The sequence below is a fragment of the Manihot esculenta genome, chromosome 8 (genome assembly GCF_001659605.2).
Source record: "Manihot esculenta cultivar AM560-2 chromosome 8, M.esculenta_v8, whole genome shotgun sequence".
NCBI classification, from domain to species: domain Eukaryota; kingdom Viridiplantae; phylum Streptophyta; class Magnoliopsida; order Malpighiales; family Euphorbiaceae; genus Manihot; species Manihot esculenta.
In genome coordinates this window covers 5,194,703-5,214,231 of record NC_035168.2, presented here as the reverse complement: position 1 = coordinate 5,214,231, position 19,529 = coordinate 5,194,703, and the positions used below count along the sequence as shown (strand labels likewise).

General features: G+C 34.5%; 2 protein-coding genes and 1 pseudogene across 4 annotated transcripts; 1 reads left to right on the top strand and 2 right to left on the bottom strand.

Moving 5' to 3' along the window:
- Positions 1 to 28: 28 nt before the first annotated feature.
- Positions 29 to 6,173, bottom strand: LOC110620493 (magnesium-chelatase subunit ChlH, chloroplastic). Its single transcript, XM_021764256.2, has 5 exons — positions 4,558 to 6,173; positions 4,119 to 4,201; positions 1,240 to 3,042; positions 627 to 1,103; positions 29 to 544 (listed from the first exon to the last, which is right to left on the bottom strand). Exons 1-5 carry the CDS (start codon positions 5,960 to 5,962, stop codon positions 167 to 169), a joined length of 4,146 nt encoding a protein of 1,381 aa, XP_021619948.1. The 5' UTR covers positions 5,963 to 6,173; the 3' UTR covers positions 29 to 166.
- A 3,827-nt stretch (positions 6,174 to 10,000) lies between these two features.
- On the bottom strand, positions 10,001 to 16,401 carry LOC110620495 (exosome complex component RRP43). Of its 3 annotated transcripts, none has more exons than XM_021764260.2 (9): positions 16,144 to 16,401; positions 15,578 to 15,829; positions 15,417 to 15,466; positions 15,259 to 15,328; positions 15,045 to 15,150; positions 13,578 to 13,644; positions 12,684 to 12,759; positions 11,181 to 11,479; positions 10,001 to 10,471 (listed from the first exon to the last, which is right to left on the bottom strand). In XM_021764260.2, the coding sequence occupies exons 2-9, from the start codon at positions 15,735 to 15,737 to the stop codon at positions 10,388 to 10,390; spliced, it is 912 nt and encodes a 303-aa protein (XP_021619952.1). In that variant the 5' UTR covers positions 15,738 to 15,829; positions 16,144 to 16,401; the 3' UTR covers positions 10,001 to 10,387. The 3 variants fall into 3 exon arrangements, with proteins under 3 accessions (XP_021619952.1, XP_021619950.1, XP_021619951.1); XM_021764258.2 differs by having other exon boundaries at positions 15,578 to 15,810; positions 16,144 to 16,400; XM_021764259.2 differs by having other exon boundaries at positions 15,578 to 15,793; positions 16,144 to 16,400.
- Positions 16,132 to 18,685, top strand: LOC110620948 (annotated as a pseudogene).
- The last annotated feature ends 844 nt before the right edge of the window (positions 18,686 to 19,529 follow it).

Below are 19,529 nucleotides of genomic sequence, written 5' to 3'. Positions count from 1 at the left end.
ACTGAGTAAAGATTTTAACAGGCAAATCTCTGAAAAAGATGACTGAATTACCACCCTGTTTTTATGAACAATTTTTACATCTCAAGCGAGGAACAGCTCATGCTCATCGGCTAAATCAACAATGTGAATCAATATTTGCACTTTGATCGCCAAACTAGCTATTTGTTTACTTATCAATGCCTTCAATCTTGTCTTCAACTTCTGAGTAGAGCTGTCTCAACTTCTCAATGTTTTCCTGTGAAGTTTCCCAATAACCACGGCCATTGGCCTCTAGGAATGTCTGCACTAGCTTCCTGAATGAGTTTGGATTAGTGCTCATGAGTTTGTTCAGCATGTCCTCATCTTGAATGAAAGTTGAGTTTGCCTCTTCATATACCCAGTTGTCGACTTGGCCGGAAGTTGCACTCCATCCAACTGTATTTGTTAGCCGCTTCTCAATTTCGCGAACGCCCTCATATCCACTGGACATCATCCCTTCATACCACTTCGGGTTCAGCAATTTGGTTCGTGCATCGAGCCGTACAGTCTCAGCAAGTGTGCGAACCTGATAGAGAGAAATTTTGAAATTGGTTAGCTCTAGCACAAATGACTGATTTAAAATCTTAGAAATTGCTCAAATTGCTAACCTGAGCATTAGCTGTTGTTGTGTCTGCTATGTATGCACTAGGCTTCTTTTTATCCTTCCTCAAGTTCTGCACTAGGTTTGTTGGATCTGAATCAAAGTAGTGGCTCACATCAGTGAGAGAAATTTCTGAAGAGTCGAGGTTTTGGAACGTGGCATCTGCTGTGCTCAGAGCCATTTCGAACACTTTTCTTTTCTCCATCATGCCTGCGCCTGGAGCATCGCTGTCAAAGGCAAAGGACTTCCGGCTCAAGTACATGTCTTGAAGTTGATTTTCATCATTCCATGAAGAATTCTCCACTGCAAGGTTTATGTTTGAAGAGTAGGACCCGGAGGCATTAGAGAATACTCGAGTTGCAGCTTCTCGAACATCAATGCCAAGGGCTTCAGCTTGTTCTAGAGCATGCTTCCTGACATAGTTTTGGTCAGCTGGCTCATCAAGTTCAGCCACCATCTTCACTGCACGGTCCAAGAGGTTCATCTGTGGACAAAGGAGAATATTAGATATACAAAACATCTCCAACATAACATGATAAATGATGTTTAAGCACACATAATCAGCTGATTTCCATGAGCTTCTCTTAGAAACGAAAGCAGAACATGAAAAGACTTTCTACCTGGTTGATGAAAAGATCTCTGAAAACGCCCGAGCAATTGACAACAACATCAATCCTAGGCCTTCCAAGCTCTTCAAGACTAACTGGTTCCACCCGGTTAACTCTGCCGAAGGTATCCGCAACTGGCGTCACTCCAATCATCCACAAGACCTGAGCTAGGGACTCACCATAAGTCTTGATGTTATCAGTTCCCCACAATACTAGTGCAACTGTCTCGGGATACTTTCCACCATTGTCAGCCTTCTGCCTCTCAATTAACCTATCCACCACAATTTTTGCACTCTGCATTGCCGCTGTTGTAGGGATGGCTTGTGGGTCCAATGCATGAATATTCTTCCCCGTTGGCAACACCTTTGGGTTTCTAATTGGGTCACCACCAGGACCTGGCTCCACATATTTGCCTTCCAAAGCTTGTTTCAGACTCCCCAACTCATTATCAGCAACAACCAATTTCAAACATTCTCCAAGGAACTGGAACAATATTCTCAGTTTCTCTCTATCTGCCCGGTAAAATTTGGTGTCTGACAAGTATTGGATCCATGGTTCATTGACACCAAATCCAAGGATTGAGCTTAGCTTATTAGTAACATCCACAACTTGACCCTTCTTATTTGTTGTTCTCTCAACAAAGGCAGAGATAGCACCACGTGATGCCTCAGTTATTTGCCGAAGAAGCTCTACATCCTTCAAGATTCCTTTGTCACTACCTCTATACACTTCCTCTATGTTTCGTCCAACAGTTTCAGCTAAAATAGCTGGGAGTGAAGAAATCCCATCTTCAGGACGGTCCAGTGCAGCAATATTGACTAAAGTTGCAATTGCTTCCATGGCAGATGGTGGCTCCCCGATGACATGAAGCCCACATGGCAAAAGCCGAGACTCAATCTCCATAATCTTGGAGTATACTTTTCCTACCACAAGATCTCTCTCCTTTGCAGAGATCTCCTTCCCCTCATCAGGAAGTTCGACATCCTTGTCAAGATTACATTGCTTTGCAGTGCTAATAATAGAGCTTACAATTTGTGGTCCGCGGCCTGTGTCTTTAAGTGACTGGTATGAGGAGATGAGCTCACTCAACTGCTTGAGGCCCTTGTAAAGACCAGCATTTTCAGCTGGAGGCGTCAAATAGCTAATCGTGTTAGCATAGCTTCGACGTTTGGCTATGGTGGCTTCAGACGGGTTATTAGCTGCATAATAGTAGACATTGGGGATATTCCCGATGAGACTGTCAGGATAACACACATCGCTCATTCCTACTTGCTTTCCTGGCATGAATTCAAGTGAACCATGAGTACCAAAATGAAGTACTGCATCAGCATTGAAAATTTTCTCCACAAAGGAGTAATAAGCTGCAAATCCGTGATGCGGGCTAGCAGATTTGGAGAACAGAAGCCGCATAGGATCACCCTCGTAGCCAAAAGTAGGCTGGACTCCGATAAAGACATTGCCATACTGTTTTCCGTACACCAAGAGATGCTCTCCATCAGAATTCAAATTGCCTGGAGGTTTTCCCCAGTTCTCTTCCAATGCTGTCGCATAGGGAGTAAGACTTTGGTATTCACGAACACCCATTTTGTAAGCAATGTTCAGGTTTGGACTGCTAAATTGAGCCTCTTTATCATGAATTATATCTTCAATTAAAGCTTCTGAAGTCTCTGGAAGGCCCTCAACATTGTAACCATCTTTCTTGAGGTCCTTTAGAACTGAGAAGATGGAAGAGAAGACGTTCAGGTAGGCTGCTGTCCCGACATTTCCCTTGTCTGGAGGAAAACTGAATACAGTGATTGCTAACTTCTTCTCAGCCTGCATAAATATACAAACTTGTCAAATCATGCTTACGAAAATAACTTGAAACAAGTTCAAATACAATCTTATTCAATAAAACTGAGAAAAGAAATGAGATGTTAATCTCCATGACTACAAGACTTACTGTTTTCTAATGAATACTAACCAAAGGCACGCTAAGAATTTATTAAAACCTGCTACTTAAGCTTATTTTATGTCTCTCGCCCCCTCTCTCTCTCTATATGTGTGTGTGTGTGTGTGCGTGTAACATGCAATAACTCTCAAATTGTTGAAATGGCATCGTCTTCTATTCATAAAAATTTTCACAGAAGTATATTATTCTAAAGGAAAGAGTACAGAGAAAGAAGACATGGTATTCGGAAAAATGACCATCTTTTGACAAATAGAAGTCATCTCCGAGAAAATCTCTTAGTTTTTCTTATGAACAGGAAAACAGTTTCCATATAAAAAATATTTTTGTGAAATAAACAGATCATTTGAGTGTTGTAAAATACTTCAAATTTATTATACTATAATTAATAATTTCTTTCAAGGTCACACACTCTAATATGCCCTATAATATGCTAAAAGTGAAAAGCTTTTCCAGTAAAATATATGCCATGTTAGCAACTTGAGAGTTTTAGCATTTGCAATTCCAAGATTAGCTCACAAAGGTTATGCATATAATTGATAAAATTAAATAGGTTAGTCATCATTGCAAATTTGATGAATAATTCATACTTCAATATTCCAGAATCCGCTTACATAAAAATTGTCAATGTACTTCTCAAATAATTAAATCAGGATGGGAATAGAGCAATAAAGTGCATATGAAAATTATCTAAGCATTATGCATTATTACAGAAAACTTCATTTATTCTCATAAATGTAAGGGGGAAAACTTGACTGAAACGAACTATAAAACCGAAAATTTTTTAAATTGATAATCAAAACTGTACTGAACTCCCAAAAAACTGAATTAAATCTGCTCAATTAGATTTTCGGTTTTAACTGTTTAACGCGCACCGCCTAGGGAAAAGTGAACCAGCAAGCCTCTACAAAACAGAATATAGAAAGTTCAGAAAGCAAGTTACCTTGGATTTCCTTTTCAGTTCAGCCCATCTGATTGCCCTGGTGCAAAGTTGCTCCACTCTCTTGTGAAGAGCATGTGATTTCCCTGCAGTCACATTGAATTTGCTATTAATCCTTTAAAGAATGTGACAAAATATATGAACACATAAAAACTACTAGAAATGTGGTAATGATCAGATTCAACTTGTAAGTAAAAGCAGGGAAAAAGTGAGTTAATTGCCTAAAGTGCACTGGTCATCCATCTCTTTAAAGTACTTCCAAAAGCTAATCCTATATCAAATACTATAATTATTTGTTATATAGATTATTCTATTATATAGTGTCTAAACTAGTTCCAGGATTTCTCTAAATTGGAAAGTTATGACTTTTTTCACATAAATTACACACAAAATTGACAAGAAAAAAAAATTCAGAGACAACAAATAGAAAATTGAAACTTGCCTGTTCTTGGGTCCCGGCCGGCAAAAACAATGGGTTCCATACCACCATCAAGCTCAGGAAGAGCAACTTGCAAAGCCACCTGAATTGGGTGCAGTCCCAAAGTACTATTTAACCATTCTTCAGTTGTTTGAAACACCAAAGGCAAAGCAACAATGTAAGGCACATCAAGCTTCATCAATGCCTCAACAGCTCTAGGATGGTCCTGCCTTGCTGGACCTCCAACAAGAGCAAAACCAGTCAATGAAACCACTGAATTCACCATTGGTTTCTTAGTAACTGGATCAATCAAAAACCTCTCAACTGGCCCTGAAAAGTCAAGGCCACCTGCGAAAATTGGTATAACTTTTGCACCTCTTGCCTCCAACTCCATGATCACAGCCACATAGTGACCATCATCACCAGTTACAATATGACTTCTTTGCAAGACCAACCCAATAACAGGTGCATTAGGGTCTTTAAGCTTCTCATTAGCATCCCTTCTAGTTCCATACCAATTCAAATACTCCTTCACATCATCGTACATTGTTGGAGCCAAAGGGTGCCAAATTCCACTATCTAAGAAGAGAACTGGATCAGAATACTCGATCTTTTTACTTTTCAATGCAGGCACATAAGACCCAGATATCATTTTCAAGAAATTCTGCAAGTTATCAGGCGATCCACCAAGCCAAAACTGCAAACTCAAGATATAAAGCCTAGCATCTTGAGCCTTGTCACTAGGCAAATACTTTAAAACTTTTGGCAAGGTTCTCACCAATTTCAACATGCTTTCAGCAAATCCTGCACCTTGTTTCTTTCTCTTGAACAATTGGAAGAAAGGACTCTTTGATTGGCCAAGCTGTGACATACTAAAAGAACCCAATTTGTTAAGTCTCATTACCTCAGGCATTGAAGGGAACACCAAGACTGCATCAAGCCTGTCCCTCTCTTTCTCCACAGCAGCCTTAACTTTCAAAGCTAGCTCCTCAACAAAAATCAAAGACCCAATAAAGATATTTGCATCTTCAAGATCCTTGCAGAAAGTTTTGTACGTGGATTCATCGCGAAGCTCCTCAACCAAGTAACCCACCACTTCATATGAAGCAAATGTGGAGCTCTTGTTTAACGATTGAACAGCAGCAGTGAGTGAAGATTGGTACTGGGCTTCAAGGACAACGTAGACAATTTTCACTGTGGGTAGATTCTGTTTATTTTCAGGCACAATCCGGCGGACTTCAGGGGTTGTTTGTGTGAAAAGGCCATTGCCAATTGCAGCACATTTTAGTTTCGAGAAAGGTTTGGCATTCGTGTGTACGGTTTTCTTGGGGAGAAACGAGTGAAGAAAGTAATGTTTTTGAGAAAGTGAAGAGAGATTATCAGCTTTTGAAGATGGTAATCTAAATGGTGTAGATACAAGAGAAGCCATTGTTGGTAAAATCTCACAACAAGCAACTCAAAAAACAGATTCCTCAGTTTCTCCTCTCTGTTATTAAATTCAAGAGGAAGAGAAAACAGAATCAGGAAGCAAAAGGGTATGAATTTTTTTCTGATTCTCTATGAGTTTTGATGTTGTGCAGGAGAATTTCTTCTTCTTCTCCCCTCTTTTTTCAGGAAGTGAAAGATAATGAGCTTATATTTTTCAAAGTGAAGAGGCACTTAGAGAAATGAAACGGTTGGTTATTATGGTTAGTGGTGAGAGAGAAGGACACGTGGCGAAATGGGTAGTCAGATAAATTATGAGGGGAAGTGTGTTTCTGAGGTTGAGTTTTGTCTTGAGGTTTTTGGAGAGAGAAACTGAGGGTGTGTGCACTTATCTATCCCTTGGAGTTTTATGATGGAGTTCCTTGAATTCTGATTGGATGATTAGGATTTCTAAAAGTGCCACGTCATAGAGGGGTGAGGTAGAATTAAGGATGATGATAGAGAGGAGGAGAGTGAGTAGATTTTTTCTTGCACTGTAAGAGGAGGTGTCTTTTTTTGCCTTGTAATAGATTCTTAATTTTGATTATGTCGCTCTCAATTGACAAGGAATTTGAGATTTTTTTCCCCCTGTTCATATTAATGGGATCATGTCTCGTGAACTGCTTGCCAGTGCCAAGTGAATTATTGTCCTTTTATTTTCTACTTTACATTCACAAGGTAAAAATTGCATAAAGAAATCGAATAAGAAGTTAAATTTGTTTTTAAATTATATATAAAAGTTAAAAATCTTATACATTTCATATGAGGCTATCGATTTTCTATAGCCAATTTTCTTGAGCCTGGTGGAGGAATGAATTGAATACTTTTAAGAATTGGAGGAAGCAAATTCGCTTTCAAGACTTGACAAAAAACAATTGTTTTTGGTATTAATTATTTCTATGTTTCATTATGCTACCGTGTCCATAAATATGAACATTACAAACGTATTTTGAGGAAAAAAAGAATTCATGTATTTTCTCCAGAGCCAATTTGTGCATTTGCTTTTTGTAATTGTTGTTGTTTCCTTAAATTTCTTCATCTCTAAACTTTATACATGCAACGGTTAAAAAATTGATATAACAATGATTAGCCTTTGATAATCTGAAATTCAGAAAATAGAATTTTACAGGAATTTTGTGAATTTAAAAAAAGTTTAGCCTTAGAGAAGAGTATTTTTTCCTCTCCTTCACGCGAAATGGCTTCTCCGTTGTAGGACCACCTACTCCTAGGTGCAGGTACGTACGTAGGGATAACCTCATGCCTCTCCCTGTGTCAGACAAGCATTTAATTCCCTTCGGCGCGTGCGTGGACAGGGCTGTGTAATGACTGGACCCGCAGTCTTTTCTTCTTATGACCGGATTTGAGGGAAAAGGATCAGAATCTAGAAAAGGACTGGCTCCAAGGCTGAAATGGGTCGGACCGGTCCGAATGAGTGACTTACATAGGAATCCGATCAAGAGAATTAACGGGTTGGGCTTGACTCATTCGGGGGCTTAGGGACCTCCTGATTGTGGGCTGCTACTTTCGGCCCGGCCCCGTAAAGGATGGAGAAACCCAGCGGTCATTAGCTTTTAATATCAAACTAATCATTTATCACCGCTTTCTCGTGCAAATATTAAAATATTTTATATGTAATTAGTGCCGTACAATAAATAAGAGAATTATATAAAAAAATATAAATCCAACTAAATGTTTGATTCTTAATTATGGAGTAAAAAATTTAAAAATCTCAAATATTAATGAAATATAAAACCATTCATCAAACAAATTTAATTGTATAAAAATATTTTTAAAAAAATTAATATTTACTATCATATATTACTAATATTTAATAACTGATTTTATTGAAGAAACTATAATTTTAAAAAAATAAAGTTTACTAAACTTGTAGATAGTCTTGGCAATAGTGATAGTGTAAAATCACTTGAATTAAAGAATTTCAACATTTGAATAACTTTCGTCCAATTTCTATTTTAGTTATATAGTTTCCATGCTAAATATAAAAAAAATAATAATAATAATTTTAAAATATGAGCCAAATAAAAATGAAGATAAAATTTTTAATATAAATTCTACTTATTATATCAAAGTCATATATTAACAATGGTCATAAAAATAATAAATTTTATTTAATATATATTGATTATTATTTTATATAAATAGAAAATTAAAAATGTATAAAAAAAATTATAAAGTTATGTTATATAACGTAATTATATGTACTCACAGATTTAGTATGATGGTAAATACATCTGAATAAATATAAGAGGTTTCAGGTTTTATTTTTCCAATTTCCGATTTTCATTTCAAAAAAAAAAAATAATTATATAGAGTTAAATGTGCACTTAGCAATCTCTCATATATATCTTATTATTTGCCTAAGAGATGAAATACATATCGTATCAATTAATTAATAATATTGATTATAATTTTTTTTACAGTTTATTTATTATTAAAATAAAAATAAAATAAAAATATTAAAGTTTTTATTTTAATGTGATTAATATATTATTTTAAAAAAGTGGTAAGAAATTAAAAAATATGAAGAGAAAATTAAAAAAAATTATATGTGAATTATAATAATAAAGATAATAATAAAAAATTGTTAGAGTGGTTTTTCCATTATTCAGCTCATTAGACATAAATTCGTGTCAAATTCAAAATTTAAACATCTTTTACCACTTGATTTATGTATAATATTGCTTACATCAATCACTCTGTCTTCTGAATTTTTTTTTTTTTTGGGATTTTTTTTTTAAACTACAAATGAAATCTGAGTGAAAAAGCTATTATTCTCTAAATCCAACGATTGACACCCTGATTTAATCCTACTCACAAGAAAGGACCTACCACCGAGCCGAAGTGCCGAAAATATGGCCAACTCGGATTGATCAACATCTCATATTCCAAGTCAAGATTTTTTTGTTTTTTCACCTCGAAGCTGCTTTGAGAAATCAAATCTAAGTTGGAGCTATCCAATGCCATAGGCCTTACGACTGGCCACTACGCATGGTGGTTTTGGGATAACTCATCAAGGAATTGAAAGAAAACAGAATGAATTGAAGCAAAGCAATGCACATTGCCTTGGTATCTCTGCAAGGCCTGAGTGGCTGGGCGCTCCATTAACGTATCCAAATAATTTCATTAGTTCTATTTCTAGTTCCAATTGAATAGTACTGATTATCTAATGCCGGGAAAGAAAAAGCTCCACGGAAAATGCACCAAAAGTGAAGATTTTTTTATTATTATTTTTGTCTCTTTTCTTGATATGGGGAGGGGGAAATGACAATGCTGAACGAGTTGCAACAATAAATCTGATGTGTCCAGTCAATCAGCCAAGCAATAAGTGTGGCTCAGGTTGAGTTATAGATATCTACCACAAGACAATTATCAACCAGGCAAGTCATGCCAGGGAAATAAATCAGTGATAAAGTTACTGTAAATGATGTGAATTTACCAAGTTGAAGATATCAAGTGAAGCTCCAAATCAGAAAAGAGATATATGAAGTCTTTTTTTAATGGAATTAGGGCTCCAAATCAGAAAAGAGATATAAAAGAGATATAAAGTCTTTTTTTAATGGAATTAGGGCAATTTATAATATAGTTCTTAAGATTTAACAAAACTCACACCTTAATTCTTATCATTTTAACAAGAAACAATTTACGTTTCATTTTATTAACAAAATAATAATAAAATAATACTTCTGTTAAAATTTATTATTATTATTTTTAAAATGGGATTGCAAAAGTAAAAACTAAGATCTTTCATATTTACTTGGATGCACTTACCACCAGACTAAATCTGTGAGTGCCTGTTAAAATTTATTATTATACTATAACAATTTAATTTTTTAAATTTCACTTTTTTTAACAGTTTCATCCCTTTGTAATAATTTAATCCTATAACTTTAACATTTGTAACAATTTAATCCCTTCAATTGGAATTGACTTTTTCAATTTACGATTGGCTAATAACAAATTTAACAAAAGGCCTATTTCACTAGTAAAATAAAAAACTCATGGACTAAATTGTTAACTGTTAAAAGAGTAGAGACTAAGTTGTAGATTTTACAATATCTCAGGGACTATACTGTAAATTACCCATGGAATTATTTGATTGGCGCTAGTGGAACTCACAGTGAAACTGCCTTGCATTCACTCTTGGCAAAAATTCCATGTCAACTGTCACAAGATGGAACAAAATGCAACAAAAAAGCTTTCCCACAAATGTAACCGAAGTTTACTAGCAATTCCTGCATTTGAGAGCCTCTCATGGCATTACTAGATTCACCACAGGAACAGGATAGAGAGGATATTGTATTCAAAGGTATGCTACTACGCACGAATAGATTAATGACCTGGATATTTTCTCAGCACATAAAAATCAAACCTAGTCAATCTCCATACCAGAAACAGCCTCATCTAAAATTTTTTGAAGTTCCTTCACTCTTTGCCTTGTTAATGCAACACAATCCTGCAACCACAGCAGGCCATTTCTTATTCAAACATAAAAAGAATATTAAGGCCCTGTTTAAGGTTGAGATTTGGAGCCAAAAAAGTGTTTTCTGGAAAAAAACTGTTCAATATGCTGTTAAAAAAAGAATTTTAAAAAATGTTGTTTAATTGTCAAATTTAATTTTACACCGACTTTTAATTCCCTATAACTAACAATTTAAGGGTTTTTTTTTTCCAATAGCAGATCCAACTTTTATTGGCGTTCGATATCCCGTCATGTTGACTTTGAATTTTGGGAAAAATATTGTTGAGTCCCTATATTCTAGTTGGTCCCTCAATTTTGAAAAATATATTAAAATATTCTTGACGTTTTAAAAAGTCTACTAATTGATCCCTCAACTAATTTTAGCCATTAAGTGTTTTACTATTTAATCCTTACGGTTTATAAAAACTTACTAGTTAGTCCCTCTCTCATGTCTATAAAAAATTTACCAATTAGTCGCTTTGTATCAACTATCAAGGGCACTTTAGACATTTTTGTAACACTTAACGGTTAAAATTAACTGAGAAACTAATTAATAGACTTTTTAAAACATCAAGAACATTTTAATATATTTTTGAAAAGAGAGGAACCAACTAATGAGCTTCCTTATTATATAGGGACTAAATAATAAATTTCCCTTGAATTTTTGGTTTGCATCAAAATAGATACTTAGAAATAAACATACCTGAACAGCTGATGTATAGGCGAGAACTGGTCCACCTGGCTTGTAGAAGGACACAAGTCTAGAAGATGAATCCAAAACCACAGTTACAAGAGTTTCCATGATAGACTCTTCCTCTGCAGTGGGGTCTGCCAAGATATAGTTCTTGTGAAGTATGCATGTTAATGAGAATGGCAGGCTTCTCAGCGTGAGCTTCCTCTTTTCCTTATTGACTGGCTCCTTTTCCAACTTTCCTTCCTCACCTTCCTCAGACACAACTACTATCTTTCCATCATCGTTCAGGGAAACCACCGGGATTTGCACTAGAAGATGTCAAATTTTTATAATGAGCGAGGCAATTACAGACACAACTCAATCAAATAAGAACACAATAATGATGATAATAGTGACAACACAATAACAATAAAATAAACAAACAAAAAATTTTCAAGTTCACTTCAATCTAAAATGAAGCAAATGCAACAATAGCCTACACACTATGCTTTGGAAGATAACTTACAATATTAATACCAGAGAAAGAAACTTGAAACTGTGTGAACAATTGTAAGAATACTATACTTTTCCATTTGATGTTGGTCTAAAGAATGGGTTAAGGCTAGATGTCCAACATATACATGTGAAGTCATAAGATACCCAGCTTAAATGATGGAAAATAACTTAAAGCAGAAATTTATCAAGTAGGATGACTTGAGATGAGTGTTATCTTATAGCAGAAATCTATCAAATAAGATGATCCATAAACTCTAGGAGACTAAGCACATGAATGAATGCACAAGTAATTGGTTCCTTTCAACTAATGCCCTTTTTCTATTAAACAGTTACATACACACATGATTGAGTGAAAAGCAACAGGGTGACTTAGAAAATTGTCCAAGTAAGAAAGAAAATGAATTAGCCTTCCGGATGCAAACACATTCTTGTGAAGTTGAATGTCCTTCACTTTTTTCTAAAAGATACGAGCAGCAGTTAATATTCAGCAATTCAACAATCCTAAACTAGCTAGTCCAGGCCATGGGCTGGTTCCTGTCCATGGAACAGAGCACCCAGTTCTGGTTCCGCCCAGTTTGAGTCAGTCCAACAGTGGAAAATTTTTCAAATAAAAATTCCATCCTTCTAAAAGAAAAAATGGGTTCAGAAAAACTGGAACTGCCTGGTCTCATTCAAGGAGGAAGGGAAATGGTTCCAGTTTTGTTCAGGCCCATGAGACCCCAGTCAGTTCCAGGCCCCAACTGGACCATGGCTAGCTCTAAAAGTAGCTTTGGGTCACCAAGCACAATATTTAAAGGATGAATCAAGCCACTGATTTCAATAGCATATTCAAAACGAATCAAATTTGGTGTTCTGTGTCCATACCAAGCTGCACCATAGGAAACAATTTATAGACAAGCGTCATAAAGCTGAGGTGCAAGGCTTTTGGGCAAGCATGTTCATTTTCACAGGCTATGCCAGCTCTTCAAAAGCCACACAACACAAGAGGTGAAAGCATGATACAGGCTGCAAACTTACAATTGGAGAAGGCAGCCACTGCTGAAAGCAATGCACAATCAAAAAGAGCACCATCTGCATCCAAACAGTATATGTCCTGCAGAAGACATTTTTTAGTGTTCATCAGTCATTTGACAGAGAACAATTACTTTCAAGGTGACTTCTGTGGTCACTTTGTTGCAAAAACCTAAACTTTACAAATTTTATATTTTACTTGAAATATTTTGTAAATGAATCTATTTTTGGTAATCAATCATAATAAAAAAGTATATGATATTAACGGAAAACAATAATAATTCAAAACATGGCATTTTTTATAATTTAAATAATAATAATAATATATATTTTTGTAAAGTAATTATTTTTTATAAAAGAATTATTAAATTTAAAAAAATAGTGACCACTTCAAAAAAATATTTAAAAATTAACACTTTAAAATATAAAGAAATTAACATATTTTATAAATAATAGAATAAAATAAAATATTTAATTAGTTATTAATTTCATATAAATTTTACTACATTAATTTCTAAAAAATATATATTTATATTTTTGTTTATTCAACATATTTCCAGTAAAACGATTACTTTAAAAAAAATATTACTTTCTGTAAATTTATAATATAAAATATATAATTCTGTAAAGTTTAATTTGTTTTCATAACAATATAAATTTACTTTATTTTAAATCAAGTAACAGTAGAAACTCCCTACTTTCAATATGTCTATATACTGGTTGCAAAAGAAGTAATGAGTTAACTAGTCATATGGTAAAATATAGATTTCATGTGTCAAAAAAATCTCAATTCTCTAAGCATGCACAAACAACAACAACAAAAAAAAAAAAGCAAGAAGAATGTGAAATTCATTTAAAGACAAGGACGAAGGAAGAAGACTAAAAATTAATATTCCTTACAAGGTATGCCATCCATGCCGCTTTTCCACTGACCAAAGATAGTTCCTTTAAATCTATCATGCCAGAACTGCAACAATCCACAAAAACAATTGTTAGAAAACTTGTTGAACGAGGAAATGAAATTGATCAAGGGAAGGAAGAATCCAATAAAAATGAGATTGATTCCTAAGAATCGCTTGAGCAACCTGAAATATCAAGACATTATCTTAACATCCAAATTTTACTTCAAGTGTAGCCAAGCTTTAGTCAATATTCCCCCTATGTTACTTGGACTTGGATACAGGTGTCAGAAATTGGAGCATATACCTATACCTGGCTTGTCAACCTTCTAAATAGAAAATATGGGATATGGATCTAAGTTTAGCCACAAGTGTTTAAATATGTTAAATTATATAAAATAAACTAGAATAAACTTGTAATAATAATTATAGTCTAAATAAATGATCAAAACAACCAAATACATCATTCAAAATACAACCAAATAACTAGTTTTATCTAAAATACATACCCTTCATCTTGAGAGAAAAAAAATGCTGCATTAACTATGTATGAATATATCACTTAAGAGTCTGAATGTACAAATATGTATCAGACACATATTCCATGAAGTTTCGTGTCGACACAGGTATGGCATGGAAAAATGAAGGGTCGGAGTATATGTGTATTCCCCAAATGGAATTTTTCAAAGACATGATCAACCCTATAATTAGTAGAAAGACATGATCAAGCCTATAAATTAGTAGACATATGGATGTATCGCAGGTCTTAGGACATCTTCATTAAAAGGGAAAAAATAAAAAAGTTGTATGCCTTTGTCACCAATGACCAATGAACTTACTAAAGATGACTACACTACTTTTACATGCACATACCACCACATAATGACACATAAAAAAATCACTCCTCCAAGTGTTTACATGAAGATATCATTACCTCAATTGATAGAAAATATCTATTCATATGCATGAATTACAATACCATGCATCATTAGTAAGGAATTTTGCACATGCCTACCTTCTTACCAGAGAAAGAAAACTAGTGAAACTGGAAGCATTATTTTGTCTTTTATTTTTCAGCAGGCAGTCTAGTCTAGAGCATATCAGACTCCTATTTTGCTAGCAAGAAGTTACAGGTTCAAATAATAAGAGCCAGCATTTCATGCAACACTATTCACAAGTAGGAAAATTTAGAGTTCTAACAGTTATCAAGGCAATGACCTTTTATTGCAATTCCTATTACTTCACCAACTAGAAATGATAATGACCCCACCCCTATAAAACTAAAAATTTATGCATACTACAATAATAAAATACAACAAGAAAGCCCAATGGATATACAATTAACAATCAACATAGCCTAATGAAATATTTTCAGAAGACATTCTTCAAGTATTAAAGACAACGGAATTAAACAGGATTTAGAAAAAAAAAATGACAAAAAAAATACTGAACATTTACATTCACTTGCCTCAGTATTGTATCAGATAACTGCTTGGACACAACTGGTGCTGCCTCGGCGGGCCTACCAGGCCTAACAATTGGAGAACAAATTGGAGGCATGTGGAAATCAATAGCTGAAGAGAAGATTTATATGTATTGACATCAATAATACAAGAAGAAGAAAAGACACAAAAACTAAAAAAAAGGAAGAAAACAAACAAAAAGTTCACAGAATCTTTAACCTATGCAGCCTTCATCTGGTGAATCGGTGGAAGGGGTCATGACTTCCATCTTTATTGCAGCCAACATGGTCTGTGCAGGAAAAAAAGCATAATAAATTCAACAATCAAAGTGTACGCACGCGCACTTTAGAGAGAGAGAGGGGGGGGATGCACTTAACAGTTGAACCAATCTTCGTTAGTGCTGACCCATCAGCAGATGCCACAGCCCCTATAAATAAATTAGGTTCAATTACAATTAGCTATATAAATAATATTCATCTACATTGTAAAGTGAAAATGGGCAAAATCAACAAAAAGAAAAAGGCTTAATCAAACTAACCAAGGGCCATTGTTGTATCTCTAGCTCTTCCAAGTGGTCTGGCATCAGGACGAATAGAATCTGCAAGATGACGCTCATAAAAGCGAAGAGGGAAAAGGCGTCTGAAAGCATCAACCTCCATCTCTGCTGATAAGTCCCCAGAGACATTTGGCAACCCCATTCTCCTCTAGCTCTTCAATAAGCAGCTTTGCTCGATGGAAATGCAAATTAACGAATCTAACAAGAATGCAAAGCAACAAACGACCCGCCAGCCTCATTATTCATGGCAAATAAATCACAAATTCAATCCAAAAGAAATGAAACAAAATGCAAAAAATGGAAGGAACACTATTGACAATCCTTTTTCAATCCAAAAGAAATGAAAGAAAATGCAAAGAAATGAAGAACACTATTGACAGTCCTTTAAAAAAACAAGATTTCTGCATTAACGATAAAAAAAATTTAAACCCCAGAAATATTTTGCATAGATATCTTATGGGTAACACAAAATCATGAATTTATTAAACAATTTTTTTATAAAAAAAGTGCCAAAAATAGATAAAAGCACAGCGAATATGAAACCAAACCTGGGTTTTGATGATTCTGAGTTTGAGAGGGTGATTGAGGTATAGTTTTCGTGAAAAATAGATGAATCGAGGCGAAGGACTACGGTGCTGCCGAGTGCGGGGGCAATTGTATGGAAGGGTTAACTAAAGAGTGGGAGTTCGTTTTACGGGAGAAAATGTCCAAATAAACCCTGAACATTTGTTGAGGTTCAAATGAATCCAAATTCACCGTTTTATCCTAATAATCCAAAACTATTCATTTAAGGTCAAATTGGTCCCACACTTATCACAAATCGAGCATTTGGATTGTAACGGTTTCCTAGGAGAGTAACTAGAGTCTAAAATTTAGTAGGAATTGTTCAGGAATTTCCCCTTTTTTTTTTGGTTATAATTTGAAGCAACTTTAGTATAACATTCTCAAGAACAGTTCTCTGTTATTTTGATGCTTATTATACTTTTCCCCACAGTAGCAATTTGATTGAAGGTTATACCTATAGTTTGCTTCTCTATCATTATATATATATATATATTTTTTTTTTTTTTTTTGATCCAGAGATTTATACCTGCATGTGAAAAGGTATTAAATGATATTTTTGCTTGGAAATTTATCATGAGATGTTCCCTTTATGGTGCCTTGTTTGTGGTCTTCAACTTCAGTTTCTGAGCAGTTGTAGTTGTGTTTCACGGTAGCCCTACAGTTTGTACATGAGATGCAGCATAGAGCACAGAAGAATTTTGATGCAAGTAAGGACGGATCATTACCGTGTTTGGTGTTGGAGTGGCATTCATTGATGAATGTGCTGTCTATCCAGTTGCTTCTGAGCAAGTGGATGATGCAATTAGAGAGATGAAATTGGTAGTCTCAAAGCTAGCCTCACCTGTGAAGCAGTTACCTGTTGTTTGAATTGAAAATATATATTCTTCAATTGATTTAAAGGACAGATTAACAAATTTACCAAGTGCTGTGAATGAGGCAGCAGGGAAAGAAGACATTCTGCTGCATCTGCGGATGGTGGCCTTGCAAAAGGTTTGGTCAAGAGGTTTATATTTCAATTGCAGCCATAGAATGATGAGAACATGAATTCACTCATGCAGATTTTTTTTTCTTTTTTTGGGTTCATTTTGTAGGTTGCTTCTGAAAATGGGTATACCAGGCTTATTTTAGGGTTGTGCACATCGAGGCTTGCTGGCCATGTCCTTGCAGCAACAATAAAGGTTTGTTTTTCAAAGGCCTCAAGTTGAAGACTCCTTTTCTGATGTATGTATCATTTGTTGCTGTTATACATATTTCTATTTAGTGTAGGATTTGCATTCCTAAACAGGTATAATAATTTATGTTTATATATTCCGATTTTAGCTTGAGAATCCCTTGATTTATGATATCATGCCATATGTGTCTTGGGATGTAAGCTTATGTATTATCAGGAACATTATTATATTGGCTTGTGAATGATTTTATGATTTTCACATGTTTAACTTGGGGGGGTGAGACAGAGGTGTCCCAGAAACAATTTCAAATAAGCCCCCTTCCCAAGCTGCCTTTGTGTGATTTCATCACCCTGACAACAAATGTTGCAGGAGCCCTACGGAAGGGTTTGGACTTTGTTAATACAAGCAAGAGGGGCATAACAATTGCAACCTGGTTTCATGATAACCAAGTAAAAACTTTGATTACAGTTGAAGAAGATCATTTCTCTGGAGTCCTGTTCTCACTGCAATCATTTTTAAACATAGGCCAGAATTATATTGTCTTCAAACTATGCAAATTTGAAGGAAAAAAGATCAAGTGGAAAGAAATTTAATTCAACATAAATATTCCACACATGGGCTGAGCTACTTATTGGAGAGGGGTCAATTTTTTCAAAAAGAATTTTGACGTACTGCTATTTGTAAACACAAAGGTGAAACTGCATATATATATATGTTCACCCCACAATATATATATATATAATTACTTCTGCTCATAATCTGAATATTATTTATGGGTTTGTGTTCTTTTTTTTTCTTTTTCCCCTTTTCCCCTCTCTTCTAACAGGGTCAAGGATATTATTTATCAGCTGATATACAGTATATTGATGCCAGATGGGAGGTCCCAGTGGTGCTTCCACTGCGTGACTGTACTGCACTAGAACTGAACTTGCTGTGCGGCATTGATGGGTTTGTGTTAATTTCTTTTTCGGTTATCTTCATATGAAATTCTCTTTTGGTATTGTTTTGGGTATAAATGTAACATATTCAAATAAAGAAAGTCTGCTGCTAAGTGAAGGTTATGTTCTCATCTTGGCAGGGCAGTCTGAAGACTTTGCCTTTACTTAATAGTGCTCCCACTGGAATCAACAGTTTGGTGTCTTCATTTGTGACCCGTTTACAGGTAAAAATTTATATTCTTCTCATAATCTGAATATTTCTTACATACTGTCTTAGGGCCATTGGAGAGACTGGTGGAGCTCAATAAGACAATAAGCTTTACTTGAAGGGTGAAACAGATACTATGCAGTTCAGACCTCCTTTGATAAATATAAAAATAAAAGGTTTTGTTGTTGAGGCTGCTTGAAAAGATTATTCTTCTAACAAGTTTATGGTGGGTTAAATGATTTGAAATTAAATGCTCCTTCTGGAAAAGTCTCTTTTGTGGTATGAACAGCTGAAAAGCTTACTCCATTTCAATAGGATTCCTGAAATCAAGGGTGTCGGAAAAGATACAATATCAAGCCCATTGTCATTCTGTCCTATTTGCAATAACCCTCGCAAGGATTCTGATTTGTTGAGTTTGGAAAGTCATGAAAGTTGCCAAAGTTCACGATTTGCTGCTGCTGCTGCTGCTTGTTCAAGTTGTTGTTTTCAAATACTCCTCAAAGGAGCCCTCAACAATGGAACATTTCTGTTTGTCTTTACTCCAACATTTGGTATCCCGGGTGAAGAATGGCAGATGAAAAGTTTAATTTGGATTCTCAACCATTAGCTCTAGGTTTTTGCTTTAGTTTGGATTCTTTAATTTAAATTTTATATTGAAATTAAATATATTTAATATTTATTATATGTAATATCAAATATATATTAAATATTTATTATAAATAAATTTATATTATATAAAATATCACATATAAATAATATATTAAAATATTTTATTGAATGCTTATCCTTAATATTATAACATGTGTTCATATTTTTACATTTTGAAAACTTTATTTTCTATTAATATTATTCTAAATCAAATAAAATATTATATATTTTAAATTGTAAAGCTTTTTGATATATATTTTAAGTTTTTTAATAAAAATAGAGAGTAAATAATGAAATTAAAAAGAATGACATTATTGTTATAAAAATATGTATTTAAAGATTATTTAATAATCAAATATTAGAGGTTATATTGTAATTTATTATTAATTTTTCTAAATTTGATT